The 16,729-nt window shown below is 37.6% G+C and overlaps 1 protein-coding gene across 2 annotated transcripts in view; it reads right to left on the bottom strand.

Moving 5' to 3' along the window:
- LOC150076569 (helicase ARIP4) overlaps positions 1-16,729 on the bottom strand; it is a 566,013-nt gene that overhangs the window by 39,334 nt on the left and 509,950 nt on the right. For both annotated transcript variants that reach the window (XM_090388127.1, XM_090388128.1), the window contains one exon: positions 8,474-8,671. In XM_090388127.1, coding sequence (XP_090244253.1) covers positions 8,474-8,671 — 198 coding nt within the window. The remainder of the gene's footprint in view (positions 1-8,473; positions 8,672-16,729) is intronic.

Here is a 16,729-nt window from a genome sequence, read left to right as displayed (position 1 = left end):
AGCGGGTGGTTGGTTGGTGGAACAGACTTCCATCCCTTGTGGTGGAGGTTGATAGCCTAAATAAGTTTAAGGCTCAGCTGGACAGGTATTTTGAACGAACAGAGGGGTGAAGTGGAAGTGGTTTTTTTTTTTTTTTTTTTTTTTTTGGCTGATGCTGCATAAGCTTGCTTTCTTGCATCAAATGCCTCTACTAATGCTAATGCTAATGCTAAAGACAAATTGAGATAACCTGACCCAGCCAAACAATGATGGTGGATACAGTGCCTGGCTGACAGTGATTTGCCCCCAGCTGAGACAAATAAAGAACCAATCTCCCCAAAGAAAACACCCAAAGCAGGAATAAGAAAATACAAGGATGGACTAGCCCCATAAATGATGCAACTAGAAACAAAGTGCAGCTTAGCTGCCAAATGCCATATGGCAACCTAAAGAGGGCACCCTAGCCTCCTTCATCTTTGAATTAAATTACTGGGGGGAAGGGAGGGGACGGTTTTTCCATCTCCCCCCTCCCCCACTTTTCCTCTCTAGTGGTACATGGGCCTGCCCCACTGAAACCTGGGGGCCACCTTCTCTATTGGCACCATACTTCTGCCTTTCTCCCCCCAGTCTTCAGTCTCCATCTATACGCTAGCAAAAACCCCATACACCTAAATTTAAACATGTCAAATCACCTTTTGCCCATATTTTAGCCTTTTCAAATTCAAGCGACACCACCCTCACACAATCGATTAGTTAAAAAAAATTTTTTTTTAAAGGTCATAGCCGCCGAAATCTCAGGAAATTACGTGGCAGGACTTGTCACAGTAACTAAGACTGCTGGGTTTCTGGTCTGCCTCCATGGGGCAAAAATGGGGCAATGTTGGGCCTCAGCATGGGTCCAGCGGCTAAATGACCAGATGAACAATGGTATACGACATTACACAAATACAAAGCCCACACACTTTTAAATTTCTGGCATTCCCAGCGAGGCGCCTCCGTAGCCAGGTGGGAAGCAGCAGTGTGTAGCACACGCTTCTTAATTAGACCAGGGTTCGAGCCCGTCACCACCAAATACAGAGGATGCGGAAAGGTCAGGGAATGACCACCGCATATTCCCGGAGCAATATGGCCTTAGTTGCTAATGCTCCTAAAAACCAAATAACAACAACAACATTCCCAGCGAACTGTACACCCACAATGAAAACAACACGGAGATGGGGGAACCCCTGGTGCCGCTAGACATCAATACATTTTCACTTTCCTGCCTACCCATACTTTGTCTGTGGGGCTCATCCCCATTGACCTCTGGGGATGCCTATTCTATTGTCCCCATCCTTCAGTCTTCCCCCACTCTAACTAAACAGACCGAATGCACCCCTAACAATGCCACCAAATTCTAATGTCTAAATCCAACTGCTTTCTTGTTAACTTCATTCGGCCTTTCCAAATTCTAGTTTCCAACGCCTTTTTTTTTTTTTTAAGGCCGTGCCACTGAAATCCTCAGAAAGTAGGTGGCAGGGCCTGCCAGAGTATTTAAATAATCTACTGGGTGCCTGACCCGCCTCCTTGTGGCAAAGTGTGGGCAACTGTGGGGTTCCAACGGCTAAATGGTCAGAGAAACAACAGAACATAACGCTATGCAACAAACCATTCCTCACACACTTTTTAAATCTGTGGCCTCCACAGAGTTCTGTGTCACACCTACAAAGAATACAACATGGAGATGGGGGGGGGGAATCCTCAGCGGCATCAGACACAAACTAACACACTTTACACTTATACATTAAAAAAAGTTCTCCTCCTTCATAGTGGTATTTATTTGAGCCAATGGGAGAAGAGGGCACGGCAACTACATCATTTATTCGAGCCATAACTGCTTCCATAATGTTCACCAACCTTGTGCACATGCTTCACAGTCAAATACATGACCACGCCCAGCATCATTTGATGTTCCATTGCAATGTCAGCTGACGAAGGGACCCAATATAGTTTGTATATTTGTAAACAGTTTAGTATTTTGTAAATATTTTAGTCCTACTCTTTAGAATGCAACAATATTCCTCATGCATTATGGAACCCAAAGCAAAAGGCCTTTTCCTAAGCAACCTCTGTATATGCAGGTAAATAATTACATAATGATATTTATTCAACCTTGAGAATGCCGCGTGGGGGTGGATGGGGTAGCCAATGGGAGAAAGGGGGTGCGGATCACATAGTACAAGTGAGTGGGGCAATACTTTGGGGCATACATCACTAGAAATGCACAGGTAATTTATTGCATAGGTCATTTCCTGATTATATATCAATCAGTGCATTTTGACAGGTGTCTTTTATGTAGAAAATATCTGACTTACTGTGTCGTACCTCCATATTTTATGTAGAAAAGCATGCGCAGGGGTTAATGAGCAAAGCAAGCAGGGGAGAAGCCCCTAGTTATTTATTAATTATTTATTTTATTTAATTTTATTATTATTATTTTATTCTTTTTTTTTTTTTTTTTTAAGCTGGTGCAGCATAAGCCTTAGGCTTCCTTGCACCATATGGCCATTACTATTACAGCATTTGCAAACAAGGCACCTGTGAGGATTCTGTCTGAGGTCTCTGATTGGGTTGAGTATGCTAAATGCTGATGGCATAAATTTAAATTGAAGAAAGATTGTTGCAGGACAGATGTGCATAAACTGCCTTCAGCCAATGGTAACTTACTGTTTAAAGAATGCATTATCTGGTGCTGTGAGAAGATGTTTTTTCTTTCCCTGTGTTATATAAGCTTGTTATATAAATCATTGATAGGCTGCCTGTTTATACTGAAAATTTCATATTTGCCCATATAACTCCCAGATCCCTTTCTTCCTCTACTGTTTTTAATTCAACCCCACTAAGTGTATAATTTATTTTAGTGTTGCTATTCCCCAAGTGTAAGACCTTGCAGTTTGTGGCATTAAAATACAGCTGCCACTTTCTGACCATTTTTGAAGTCTTCTATCCTTTTGTCAATGTTGTTTATAAAAATCAGAAATAACAGTGGTCCACGAAGCGATTGTTGTAGGGCCACACTAGTGACATAACACCAATCTGAAGAATATTCATTAATCAGAACCATCTGTCTTGCACCCTGCAGCAACCCAGCAACTCAACTTTAAATTTTTTCAGTAATCCCTACACATCCCGGCTTATACAGTAACCTCTCATGAGGAACTGCATCATATGTTCTGCTAAAATCCAAATAAACGATGCTGAAATTGTTTCCTACATCCAGCTCATGAGTAACTGTGTCAAAATAGCCCACTAATTTAGTAACACGATTTACCTTTGACAAAAACATGCTATGTGCTGAAAGCCATATCTATCCAAATGACCCTGGAGTGCACTTTCAATCATTTCCTCTAAGATTTTCCCTTACCACTGAGTTCAGACTAACTAGTCTGTAGTTACCAACTCCACTCTTAGAACTGCCTTTATATATTCGTGATGCTTTGGCACTTCTCCAATCCAAAAGAATCTCTCCTAAGTCCAAAGATTCCCCGATAATTAACCTTAATGGTTCAATACATTCTTTGATGGCCTCCCTCCAAATTACTGGGTATATGCCATCAACTCCAGAAACCTTACTTGCCCTTATGCTTGAAACTTTTCCTAATAAATAGTCACTGTAATTAGGAAATTACAGTGACTAATTTCATATGGCTCAGCCTCAGTTGCACAGCCTCTTCTCAGCATGATGGATCTTTTGTCAGATGAATATACCTATTCAATTCATCTGAAACATCAGCTGAGTTATCTAAGAATTTCCCACACCCAGTGCACAAGGATCTGATCTGATTCACTTTCTTCTTCATTTATTCACATACAGGAACTCCCTGACTAATGCACATTTACGTAAGGGCTGCATTCCACGGAACGCTACGTAAGTCAGAATTTCCCTCATGCTTGTGCAGCACTTGCAACTGTGCTTGTGAATTGATTGAATCAAAAAATAAATGTTCAACAAACATGTAAGTAGAATTATTTATTGTATTTATTCAAGTTTTTGTCTCATGCGCAGGAAAAATTAGAAAAGCTGGCAATTTTATAATTTTGAAATTTAAAAAAATTTCAAAATTACAAAAAAAGAAAGGAGACAGGCATATTATTATTATTATTATTATTATTAGCCATATGCTGCAAGGAAGCCTGAGGCTTATGCTGCACCAGACAAAAAAAAAAAAAAAAAAAAAATTCTCGAGTACCCTGAGAGAGAGAGAGAGAGAGAGAGAGAGAGAGAGAGAGAGAGGTAGAAAGGAATCACCAAGAAAGAGAAGAATGATGATATCCAGCTCAGGAGCCTGGGTTGTAAGTTTTACCTCTCGAGCATCTTTGCCAGAATCAACGTCTTCGGCTGATAAGTACGCCGCTGCAGTTGAGAGCTGGGAGATTTAGAAGGGGTTGGCCACTCAACCTTACGAAAGAACATATTAATGGATAACTGGATGGTGGCTTTTTTCTTTTCATTGTAGATTTCTTTGTAGCAAGCATATCATTCACCCCTCTATTAACTTTTAAGCATCGTTTGCTGTCAGAATTCATCTTCTCAAACCTTGCCATTGACGATGCAATTTCATGAAATTGCCATCTCTCTGGTGATGAAGCATCTCGGCTCCTCATTTGGTTCATCTTGAGCTTCGTCAGCATTTTCTTTTTTCACTATCATTGCCTGCAAATCAATAAGTTCTTTGTTAGATAATTCCTTCTCTTCTTCCACTATTAACTCATCCACGTCTTTTGCACCAAACTCCAACTGAACCAACTCTGCAACCTTTACAATCTTATCTGTAACCTCTTCATATGATTTGTCTTTTTCAAATCCTACGAAGCCTTTTACGTGTTGTGGGCATATTTTCTTCTATGCGCCATTTAAAAAACTTTTAGTAATTTCCACCCGGGCCTTATTAATGTTTAATATGGTGTGGTAAATACTGTAAGCTTCCAAAAGTCTCTTAACTTAAAATTTTTCTCATTGTCTACTGCGACAATGCCTGAGCAAATGTTGTGCGTAAATAGTATGCTTTTAAATTAACATTAAAACACAACTTCACTCATCCAACCATAGGTTGGATGAGTGCAGTCGTGTTTAGTGGTAGAAATATGACTCTCACGTTCGAATTGAAATCATCTAGATGCGTAGGATGTCCAGGAGCATTATCTAATAGAAGCAAAATCTTGAAAGAACATCATTGTTTTTACAATATTTTTCAACCTCAGGGATGAAGCAGCATTTAAACCAATCCTCAAAGAGAGATATCGTTATCCATGCTCTCTCTCTGGTTCGATCGAAAATGCATGGGTAGGGTGGCTTTATTGATGCCCTTAAATTCACGAGGATTTCCGGAATGGTACACAAGCAGTGGTTTTAATTTGTAATCTCCTACTGCATTAGTCCCAAGCAATAGCGTGACCCTATCTTTTGAAGCCATGGAATCTGACATTGCCTTTTCCTCTTTGGTAATGTATATTCGATCTGGCATTTTTTTCCAATACAGAGCAGTCTAGTCACTGCTAAAAATTTGCTGTGTTCAATAGCCACCTTCATCAATAATTTTTTCCAATACATCACAAAATTTCTCTGCAGCTGCAGAATCTGCACTGGCGACTTCACCACATATTTTAATGTTGTGGAAACCAGCGTGATGCTTGACCCTAGTAAACCACCTGTTGCTTGCCATGAACTTGGGTTGGTGTTCACCATACTTATCCTTAATATCTTTATAAATACTTGTTGCTTTTGCTTGAATGGTAATTAGACTCACCCAGGGGTACTTCGCTTCTGAATCTGATTTTCCATCTATATTATTAACAGCTGTTCCATCTTCGATATAGCACTTGACTTTGTGACCTTAAGCGCGTTGATCCTTTGACATATCCTTTTATATGTGCACTATCCTTTAAAATAGTATTCACTGTTGAAGCAGTGAATTCAAAGGCATTCTATAGCGAAAATTTCAACTTCAAAGAACTTGGAATGAATTACAAAAAAACAATGTATTATTGGGTTCACATTATGGTATTTCCACGATATCCCCATTTATTCCTGTGGGATCCAAAATACGTTTCCATGATTTTTTTAAATTGCACCGGCCAGCAAAAACTTAATGTAAAGTCAAATTTCCATAAGTTGAGTATTATGTAAGTCGGGGAGTTCCTGTACATGAAAAATTTCCTGTCTCCATTCCTTGCTGTCTTAGCCAATTGTTTCTCATACACAGCCTTGGCCTCCCTAACCTTATATGTGGTACTATTGCAAATCAACTTGTAGCTGTTGGATGTTCAGTGCTTTTTTTGTTGCTACATAACTATCCCATGCTATCTTTTTCAGCTCTATTTTATGGCCAGCTCTGCATTCATCCATTTTGGCATCATCCTCCTCCTGCAATATTTCCTTTATGGTAATTGTATGAATTCATGGCTTCTGGGATTTTTGCTTTAAAGGTATCGTATAATTCAAATGTATTTGACCTCATTCTGCAATCCACCAAATTAATAAACGCATATAGTTTGTTAAACTGTCAAAGTCCCCTCTTCTGAAATTAAAACTTGTGCCTCTAAGTACTGCACATCTTTCTTCATCTTACAACTGACCATCACTTGGTCACTACCTGACAATATTTCCTGGGCACCTCCGTAGCCAGGTGGGAAGGAGCAGCAGTGCGTAGCACACACTTCTTGATTAGACCGGGGTTCGAGCCCGTCATCACCAAATACGGAGGGATGCGGAAAGGTCAGGGAATGACCACCGCATATTCCCGGAGCTTCAGTTGTTAATGCTCCAAAAAAAAAAAAAAAATAAATAAATAACAATATTTCCTGTATTTTAAGGGCAGTGATGTCATCTTATTTTTGGGTGATGAGGTCAGGAATATTCTCACCCCTAGTTTTTTCTCTAACATTCTGGTACAAATAATAACCATCTAGTTTATTAAAAAAAATTTTTTTCCCCATGATGAGTTTCCCTCCCACTTATTCCAATTAATTAAGGGGTGGATTGAAGTCACGCGTGATAAAAAATTCGTGTTACTTGCCCATTCCATTTGCATGTAAAGACTCTCAACATATTCTTCACAATCTTCTGATTTGTAGATTACTCGATCTGTAATTATTGCTTCCAACTAACTCACACTATGCTGGCAGATGCAACTTCATACTCAGCAAAAGCTCTTTTTTCACTCAGGCTACTTTTGGTAAGAAGCATGACCCCACGGCCCCTTCTATCTTCCCTATATTTCCTAAATACATTGTAGAAACTGTAGTGTAACTTCATGTCCAATTTCTGGCATTTTGAATTTATAGCCAAATGTTAGAGTGATATTACTGTCAAAATGAAGATTAAAATTTTTAAAAATGTTAAAAAAATCATAAAAGACAAAAAAAAATTTTTTTTTAAAAAACTAGTCACTTTTTCGATGTTCTACTTTTATATATGCATTACTTAATTCAGTCATGAACTTCTGAATCTAAATTCCAGAGAATTTCTTCAATTTCAGCCGTAGAGTTTCAGGAAAACCTGTACATACACAGATCTGATGACACTGAATTAAAACAACATTTAAAACATACAGATAGCTTGTTCCACAGAGCCTGGAAATTTATAAGGAATTTCCCACGTCGGTTCTCTAGAGTATGCTTGCACTTGTGAAAAGGTTAAAGCACATGTAAAGACCTGAACCATTACAATGGAAATTTATTTTCTACCCTACTGGTCACAATCCTGTGTTTTGCAGAATGCTATATTATAAGCAGTCACTACTTCAAACTTCTCTTTGAGAACAGCTACTGATCTTAAATTATTACAACATTTTGTTTTTAGATATATCATTTAGAAAGGGCAAATCATCATCTAAAAATTCTATAAAACCCAAATAATGTGCCAGAGTGTTTTTTGATCTATATTTATATTGAGTTCCGAATTCCTCCATCTTGTAACAAAACAAGTATTTCATATAATCAAACAAGATGTGTTACTGGTGGATTTACTACTTGACCTTTCCATGGTCACTATACATCTGAAGTTGATCCCTATATTTTTCGTATTTATTGGCAAATATACCTTTTCTTTTATCTTTTCTGTAATGGTTTTTCCCTCCTTTTTTGCATAGCTTTTTGTTGCCTTTTTTATACTAGGAACTACTGTTATTTTTCCATAATTTAACTGCAGTGACTGTTCTTGATGGTGTATATATATATATATATATACTCTTTTCATGAACACTTTTAATGGGAAATCTTGAATGCATTAATGTATCAAAAATAAATAAACAAATGTAATTAAGAGACACAATGAATATAATTATTGCTTAGTTTTGAATCATCTTTTCACAGAAACTTCATACAGAATATAACATGATAAACCTGATACATTAAATTACTTCTTTTTATAATATGCTTATAAGAATTAAATAAACTAAATTTACCAGAAAATAATTATCATAGCAAAAGATTAATGCTAAAAGGTTTAACATACCATTATGCTGAGGTGCTCTCTGAGGCAAGGGGCGACACTGAGTCCTAGCTGCCAAACTTGGAGGTAGGTGGACTGCAATAATACGACCATCTGGTAAACGAAGATAAACGCCTTTTGGAGTTCTAAGAAGCAATACCTCTTGTCCTGCAGGAATGAGTACTGGAGGAGCTCCGGGGGTTACTACAGGGATACTAACATCTAAGGAAATAAAATTAAGCCATTATGAAAACACTAGCATTAATGCCAGTCACATACAGGAAATAGTTCAACTGATATTGATTACCCTTAACCCAACCCTCTCTTATTTAGATCAAAAAAATATCAACTCAGATGGCCTGCTATGTTTTTTTAATTGAAATATCATTAAATTAGGTCATTAGGGGAACGAAGGGGTCGTCCTCTTACCGAGAGGGGTTTGGGTTCTGCGATTGTGCCGCCTGGGGGCTGGTGCCTGTGGGGTGGTCTGGTTGCGGTTATGTTTACTTGGTTTTTAGGAGCATTAGCAACTAAGGCCATATTGCTCTGGGAATTTGCAGTGGTCATTCCCTGACCTCTCCACATCCTCCATATTTGGTGGTCACGGGCTTGAATCCCAGTCTAACCAAGAAGCGTGTGCTACACACCGCTGCTCCCGCCCACCTGGCTACAGAGACACCTCTGGTTGAGGTGTGTGGGATCTTGAATGGGTTGAGCGGGCTCAAATCTGGTGGGATTTTTACGCTTGCTCGGATTGCAGACCTGAGGGGGAGTAAATTTGGGTCGAGGAGGGACGGTTGTGGAGTGGATGTGTGGAAGTTTGCCTTTGGCTGGTGGGTTGCTGGAGCAGGCTTCCATCAGTTGTGGAGGTTGATGCCTTGGATGGATTCAGCGTAGGGGGGGGCACGTTTAGAGGGAGTGGATGAGTGTTTTTTTTTTTTTTTTTTTGGCTGATGCTTTCTTGCATCACATGCCTCTACTACTACTATTAATAACAGAGTAAAGAGAGGGTGAAAAAAAAAAAGAGAGAAACAAACTACATTAAAATCCCCAAATGTGCACATTTGGTTTATCATGGAAAGTAAGATATTTTAACCCTCTAGTGGGTATGTATATTTATTTTTAATCCAAGCATGCACATTTCGAAAATATTAGCCTATGTCTAATCTTAAAAGCTGGCAAGAAATAATTCAAATTCATTAACTTTTAGATGACACCTTTATTTTAATCTATCATGAATAAAACTGTGAAAAACCCAATTTTTACATTAAAAACATGCTTTTAATTAAATTTAAAAAAAAAAAATATATATATATATAACTCACTCTGATGCACTTTAAGCATGTATTCTAACCATTGTTTATTTCTGCCTAATTGGGTGTTATCTTTGCTATTGCTATGTGTCAATGAATGCTTTGCCTTGCCTTGAGTGCTGAAATGTAGTAACTGCAAAAGCCTCAGCATCTCGACAACCTAGATTTGTGTCACTAAAAAACGGAAGCCATCTGGAGTTGAGTTGTGAACATTAAAATCGACAAGGAAAATTACCTCACTATTAGGAAAGTAGAACTGGAAAAAGTCAAGTTTCAAAGACAGGAAGTCAAAGAGTTCCAAGTGATTAGTGGAGTTGGGGAGTTTAATGGCGCATAAGCTACTATAGCTATAATGCAAGTGGAGTTGGGAGAATGACAGAGGCAACAGGTGAATCTGACAGAATGTGGTAGAGAGATTTTAAGCAAGAGAAGATCAAAAACAGGAAATTCTAAATTACTCAGTCTCTGACAGGAAATATCAGATCGGATATGTGCACAAGTATCACCTCTGAAGCGAAAGGAACAATACAGCAAATAATTCATACAACTGACATGAGCAATAGTTGACTCAACCAATAACTATGATTCTGTCAGTAAAAGTAAATGGAGTTTGGCAGACTGTAAGTGGACATCACTGAGACACGTATATTTGTGAAATAAACAAGGAAGTGTTTGAGAGGTTTAGATCTTTTTACAGATAAGTATGTTCTATTAATTTAACAATTCTTTATCAAATATATATTCATTATCAAATATAGTGAAGTTGGTAACTACAAACTGGTTAGTCTGACTTCAACAGCAGGAAAAATCTTAGAGAAAATGATTAAGAGTGCAATCTAGGGATATTTAGATAGATATGGCACTCTGAATGACACACAACATGGCTTTGCTTTGTTAAGGGAAAATCACGTTTATCTAACTTAGTGGGCTATTTAGACACAGTCACAACCACACGAGATGAATTTAGAAAAATTATCGACATAGTTTATTTGGATTTTAGGAAAGCGTTTGACTCTGTTCCTTTCCTCACGAGAGGTTACTACATAAGCTTCAACAGGTTGGGATTACTGGTAATAACATTCTAAGATGGATTGCTGGGTGGCTGCAGGGCAGAGTGAATGGGATTGTGATTATTGGATATTCTGCAGATTGGTGAAATTCCAGGAGTGGGGTCCCTCAAGGATTGGTTCTTGATTGTTGTTATTTGGTTTTTAGGAGCATTAGCAACTAAGGCCATATTGCTCCAGGGATATGCGGTGGTCATTCCCTGACCTTTCTGCATCCTCCGTATTTGGTGGTGACAGGATCGAACCCCGGTCTAATCAAGAAGCGTGTGCTACGCACTGCTGCTCCTTCCCACCTGGCTACGGAGGCGCAATTGGTTCTTGAATCACTGTTATTTCTCATTTTCTTAATGACATTGAATGAGGGATAGAAGGTGTGATGTCAAAATTTGCTGATGATGTAAAGATTGCAAAGAGGTGGCAGCTATATTTTAATGCTGCTAAATGCAAGGCAAACTGCAGCAATTATCAATCCATTACAGAATGGAAGCTTCTTCAAAGATTCATGTTGAGGGAAATGGACGATAATCTCCCATGATGGCCCATTACAGGTTTTCAGATTGACCGTATTTAGCAGTCCGGGGCTTGAACCCTGGTCTACTCAAAGAGCATGTGCTACTGCACTCACACTCCTGACCACTTGGCTACAGAGACCTGGGCATTATTCTTGTTTATATTACAGCACGGCCACCAGCGGAGTTTACAATAAATCAATCAATGCAAACATTAATTGTATTTAGCAATCACAAACTTGAACCCCGGTCCACTCAAAGAGCGTGCGCTACTGCACTCCTGCTCTTGACTACTCGGCTATGTCAGGTCTAATAGCAACCGAGCAACCCACAAATAAATTATGCACTTGGTAGGGCTGAATTAGAAAAAAAAAAGGGGGGGGGGGAAAGGGATCTGGGAGTTATGACATGAGCATATATGAAACTTTCTGAACAGTAAACAGGCAGCCAGGAAAGCTCATGGTGTACATGGTGCCCATGATGACATTTATTGAATGTCATCCTGTAGAGATAGAAAGGTCATAATCCCCACTGTAGTTAACCATACAGTGCAAGGAAGCCAGAAGCGTTTGCTGCAATGTCAAAAAAAAAAAAAACACAAAACCAAACCAAGTAGATAAGAAAACACAAATTATATGCAACCGTCCTCACATAGATAACTATCCAGTTGACCTTTGAATTTATTCAAATTGTCAGCCTCAACTATAGTTGCTCTCTCAGATAGCTATCTGAGAGGCAACGTTCCAGCAATCAATGACTTGCTGGCTACAAGAATATTTCCTACAATTCAATCTAAATTGCAACTACTGTAATTTGAATTCATGACTACTAGTTCTGTAATTGTTTAGAACATAGTGTATAGTTATTAAAGAATTATACAGGGATTACCTCGATTTCTTTTATAGGGAAGGCTTCTTATCCAACTTTTTTTTTTCTTAGATAGTATGAATCAGAGCTGTAATACTCAATATGTTCTACGTTGATAATAATATTAGTAAATTAATAAGAGGAGTTTACCTCAATATAGTACGTGGAACACTTCCGTATGATACCATCCAGAAATTAAAACGGAAAAACCGAAAAAGTCGACAACTTACTGGTACATTAAAGTAAAATATAAATAATTAAATAATCAATTTAACACAATTAAAAATCAATTCAAAACAATTAAAATTCAAATTAACGCAATTAAAAGAATCTAACGAAAATATTCAAAACGATTTTCCTTCCTGAAGCCGACAATGCTTTTCGACCGACTGTCGTGATCACAGGAATGAAAATTACCGAATCAGGCTAAACCTGCAACTTAAATAGTGATTATATGTCTTCGCGCATGCGTGTAAAGGTCCACGCATCGGAGATCAAATATGGCTGCCGAACATTAACAGAATTCTCGTGTAATTTAATTTCAACGGTTTCTGCAATTAATAGTTGCGTATAATTACGTTGAACGTTAAGTATTTTGGCCTCGTTAAATAAAAAAGTATGTTTTTCGTTAATGGCATGAAAGGCTAATTCTGACGCTGCTGAACGAGAAGCACGAACTGAGGCTTCAATTCCTTCAACTGAACCATAGTAATGTAGTCGTTTTTACGATATGTGGTTAAAGTAATGTTATCGTAAAAACGACTACATTACTATGGTTCAGTTGAAGGAATTGAAGTCCAGAACATACAATATTCCTGCACTTTTTGGTCAGGTAAAATTACACAAGCCTGGATTTCCGATTCGACCTATTGTTTCCTACAGGAACTCGGCATTTTCAGCCTTAGCCACACATGTATATAATATTATAAAACCTTTTAGACAGGTTATACAATTTGGGATTAAGAATTACGATACATTATTTAATAATCTTAAAGACTGTAGACTCGGCGACAATGACAATTTATTCTCATTAGATGTTACCTCATTATATACGAATGTAAACGTTGAATACACATTAGATATTATTTGGGATATGTTAAATAAAAACTCGACACCGATTAATTATACGAAGCTGCCCATTAAGGAAATTTTTCACTAAGGCGCATTTAGGGCTAGAATTAAACTATTAGTTGAGGCTAACTACATCACCTTTCAAGACAAGGTGTACAAACAAATTTTTGGATTACCAATGGGTTTGAGCCTGAGTGGCTTAATGTCAGAGATCTATCTCTCAACGATTGAGCAGATACATTTGACACCTTTTCGTCCCCGTATCACATACTATGGGAGGTATTTAGATGATGTTCTAGTTATTACTGATAGTAGTACTGTCCAAGACATTTTACATTCGTTTAATAATATTCATTCTAGACTCAAATTTACATTGGAAAGGGAAGATACGGATACTAAGTCATTAAACTTTCTAAATTTCACGCTTACCCGGGACTCGAACAAAATACAATTTAGCATCTATCGAAAACCCACAAACACTATGCTTCAAACCACAAACGGTATGCTTCTACATTATAATAGCTACCACCCGTTCACCTACAAAAGATCGATTATCTTTAATCAATTTCTAAATGCCTATAAATATTCAACGACGGATTCTGCTTTGGACTCAGAAATACAAATATTAACTAGCAGATTCTTGAAGGGGTTATCCCATTAACACAATAAATCGAATTAGGGTACAAGCTAAGGATAGGATAAAAAATACTACACCAATCAACAATAGTAATATCAAAAAATACTTTATTTCTGTCCCATATGTTGAACAGTGGCACAAACAGCTTAACAGATTCTTTAAAGATACCGAATTTAAAATTATAGCTAGGCCTATACGGAAGTTACACACTATACTGAACAATCGCTTGGTTCTTTCCGCGTTCGCAACACAAATTAATGATCTAGTATACAACATTTCTTGCGGTGATTGCGACTCGTCTTACCAGGGTTCGACGCGGTTTTCTCTTAATATTCGTGTAAATCAACATGAAGCCTCAATTCGTGCTTCTCGTTCAGCAGCGTCAGAATTAGCCTTTCATGCCATTAACGAAAAACATACTTTTTTATTTAACGAGGCCAAAATACTTAACGTTCAACGTAATTATACGCGACTATTAATTGCAGAAACCGTTGAAATTAAATTACACAAGAATTCTGTTAATGTTCGGCGGCCATATTTGATCTCCGATGCGTGGACCTTTACGCGCATGCGCGAAGACATATAATCACTATTTAAGTTGCAGGTTTAGCCTGATTCGGTAATTTTCATTCCTGTGATCACGACAGTCGGTCGAAAAGCATTGTCAGCTTCAGGAAGGAAAATCGTTTTGAATATTTTCGTTAGATTCTTTTAATTGCGTTAATTTGAATTTTAATTGTTTTGAATTGATTTTGAATTGTGTTAAATTGATTATTTAATTATTTATATTTTACTTTAATTATTTATATTTTACTTTAATGTACCGGAAAGTTGTCGACTTTTTCGTTTTTCCCGTTTTAATTTCTGGAGGGTATCATACGGAAGTGTTCCACGTACTATATTGAGGTAAACTCCTCTTATTAATTTACTAATTTTTTTTTTCTGTAGTTGTTGGCGCATTGGCTTCTCGGGCCATAATGCACCTCCCAAAGTTTTTACAGTACTTTGATCCAAGCCCGAGGCAGGATTTGAACCCGCGACCTTTGGGTTGCCAGGCAGGCACTTTACCCACCTGGCTAGCCCTGTCGGCCTTATCCAACTTTTTTTTTTTTTTTCCCCTGTAGTTGTTGGCGCATTGGCTTCTGTGGCCATAATGCACCTCCCAAGGTTTTTGCAGTACTTTGATCCAAGTCCGAGGCGGGATTCAAACCCGCGACCTTTGGGTTGCCAGGCAGGCACTTTACTCACCTGGCTAGCCCGGTCGGCCTTCTCCAACTCTCCAGGTCCAACACATAAAATAATTATAAAAAATTGCTAAACTTCATCTTAATGTGTTCTATACCATCAGTAAGAACACACATCAATAGCTCGGGATCAATGATAAGGTCCCAACCCGACCCCAAAGCCATCATGTGAAAATTTAAAATGGTTTAAAAACAATTAACAAATACGTGATGGCTTTTTTTCCCCTCCTTAAGTTGGATGGAAACTTTACGATCATATGTGTTTATGGGATGGAATGAAACTAAAAAATGCACTGGTGCATCTTTATTTAAAATAATTTTAATCCTCATCATGTATGCGTTCGGAGGACCAATCATCCGATATTGGAAAAGGCCTGTGAATGTTAATAGAATTTTTATGCAATTTTATTTCAAGCGTTTCAGCAATAAGTAGTTTACTATTCATTACTTTTGCTTCATTAAAAAGAAACTAATGCACTTCATTCACAGCGTGAAATGCTATTTCTGAAGCGCTTGACCCTCGAACTGAAGCCTCGTGCTGTTTAGTGGGAAAATTCATTACCCCCACCCCACGTGGAACCCACATACGATGAGTCACAGTCTTTACAAGATATGTTATAAACCAAGTCATGTATCTGTTGCAAGGAAGAATTTGTTGACTGTTTTCTTAATAATGTATGCAATTTATTTATAGATTTAGCTATTACCCTCATTCTGTACCTTTACACAAGTCATTCAGCTTGTTAAACCAATGTTCCACGTATGGTACTGTAATAAAATGCTTTATGTCTATGTTTGTTTTCTGGTAGTTATTTCTTATCTTTTCTTGGGTGATCAATTTAATTTTGTTAATAGAGGCGATTGGATATCCTCTATTAAGAAATCTCTTTGTTAGCTCATTGATCTCAACCTTTTATCCACTCTGTGTGGTGGAATATTTAAAAGCATTTAGGAATTGGTTTAACATGACTGGTTTTTTGTAAGTGTATGGACGATAGCTCTTGTAATATAATAACATACCCATGTTTGTAGGCTTTCTAAACGATTTTATGATAGAGTAGTAAATAAATATAATAAACCTTAATATTATATAGAAAAAACAACCATATTATGATTCCACAACTCAAGCAGATTAAAGCTAGGACATATAACGTTCCTACCCTATTTGGCCAAATAAAATTACATAAACCAGACAATCTGATTCGTCCAAGTTTCGTATAAGAACTCTGCCTTCTCGTGTTTTGTCTACATTTGTTTACTCTATCATAAAACTGTTTAGAGAGATTTTAAAATACAGCATTAAAAATGATGACTCTCTTTTTACGAAACTGAAAGACCATAAAATAAGAATGACCACAAACTATACTTTCTAGACATTACGTCTTTGTACACTAATGTAAATGTGCCACACGCATTGGATATTATTTTGGATTTACTTAATAACAGTAATATCAATATTAATAATACCAGGCTCCCAAAAGAAAAAATGTTTTGACCTAATTAAGATATTAGTCTCCGCCAATTATATTTTATTTCAGGATAAAATATACAAACAGATTTTTGGCTTGCCAA

This window comes from Mastigoproctus giganteus, chromosome 13 (assembly GCF_048544385.1).
Source record: "Mastigoproctus giganteus isolate SK-2022 chromosome 13, ASM4854438v1, whole genome shotgun sequence".
Lineage (NCBI taxonomy): Eukaryota > Metazoa > Arthropoda > Arachnida > Uropygi > Thelyphonidae > Mastigoproctus > Mastigoproctus giganteus.
The sequence above is the reverse complement of the archived record's forward strand: the minus strand, read 5'-3'. Positions and strand labels throughout refer to the sequence as shown.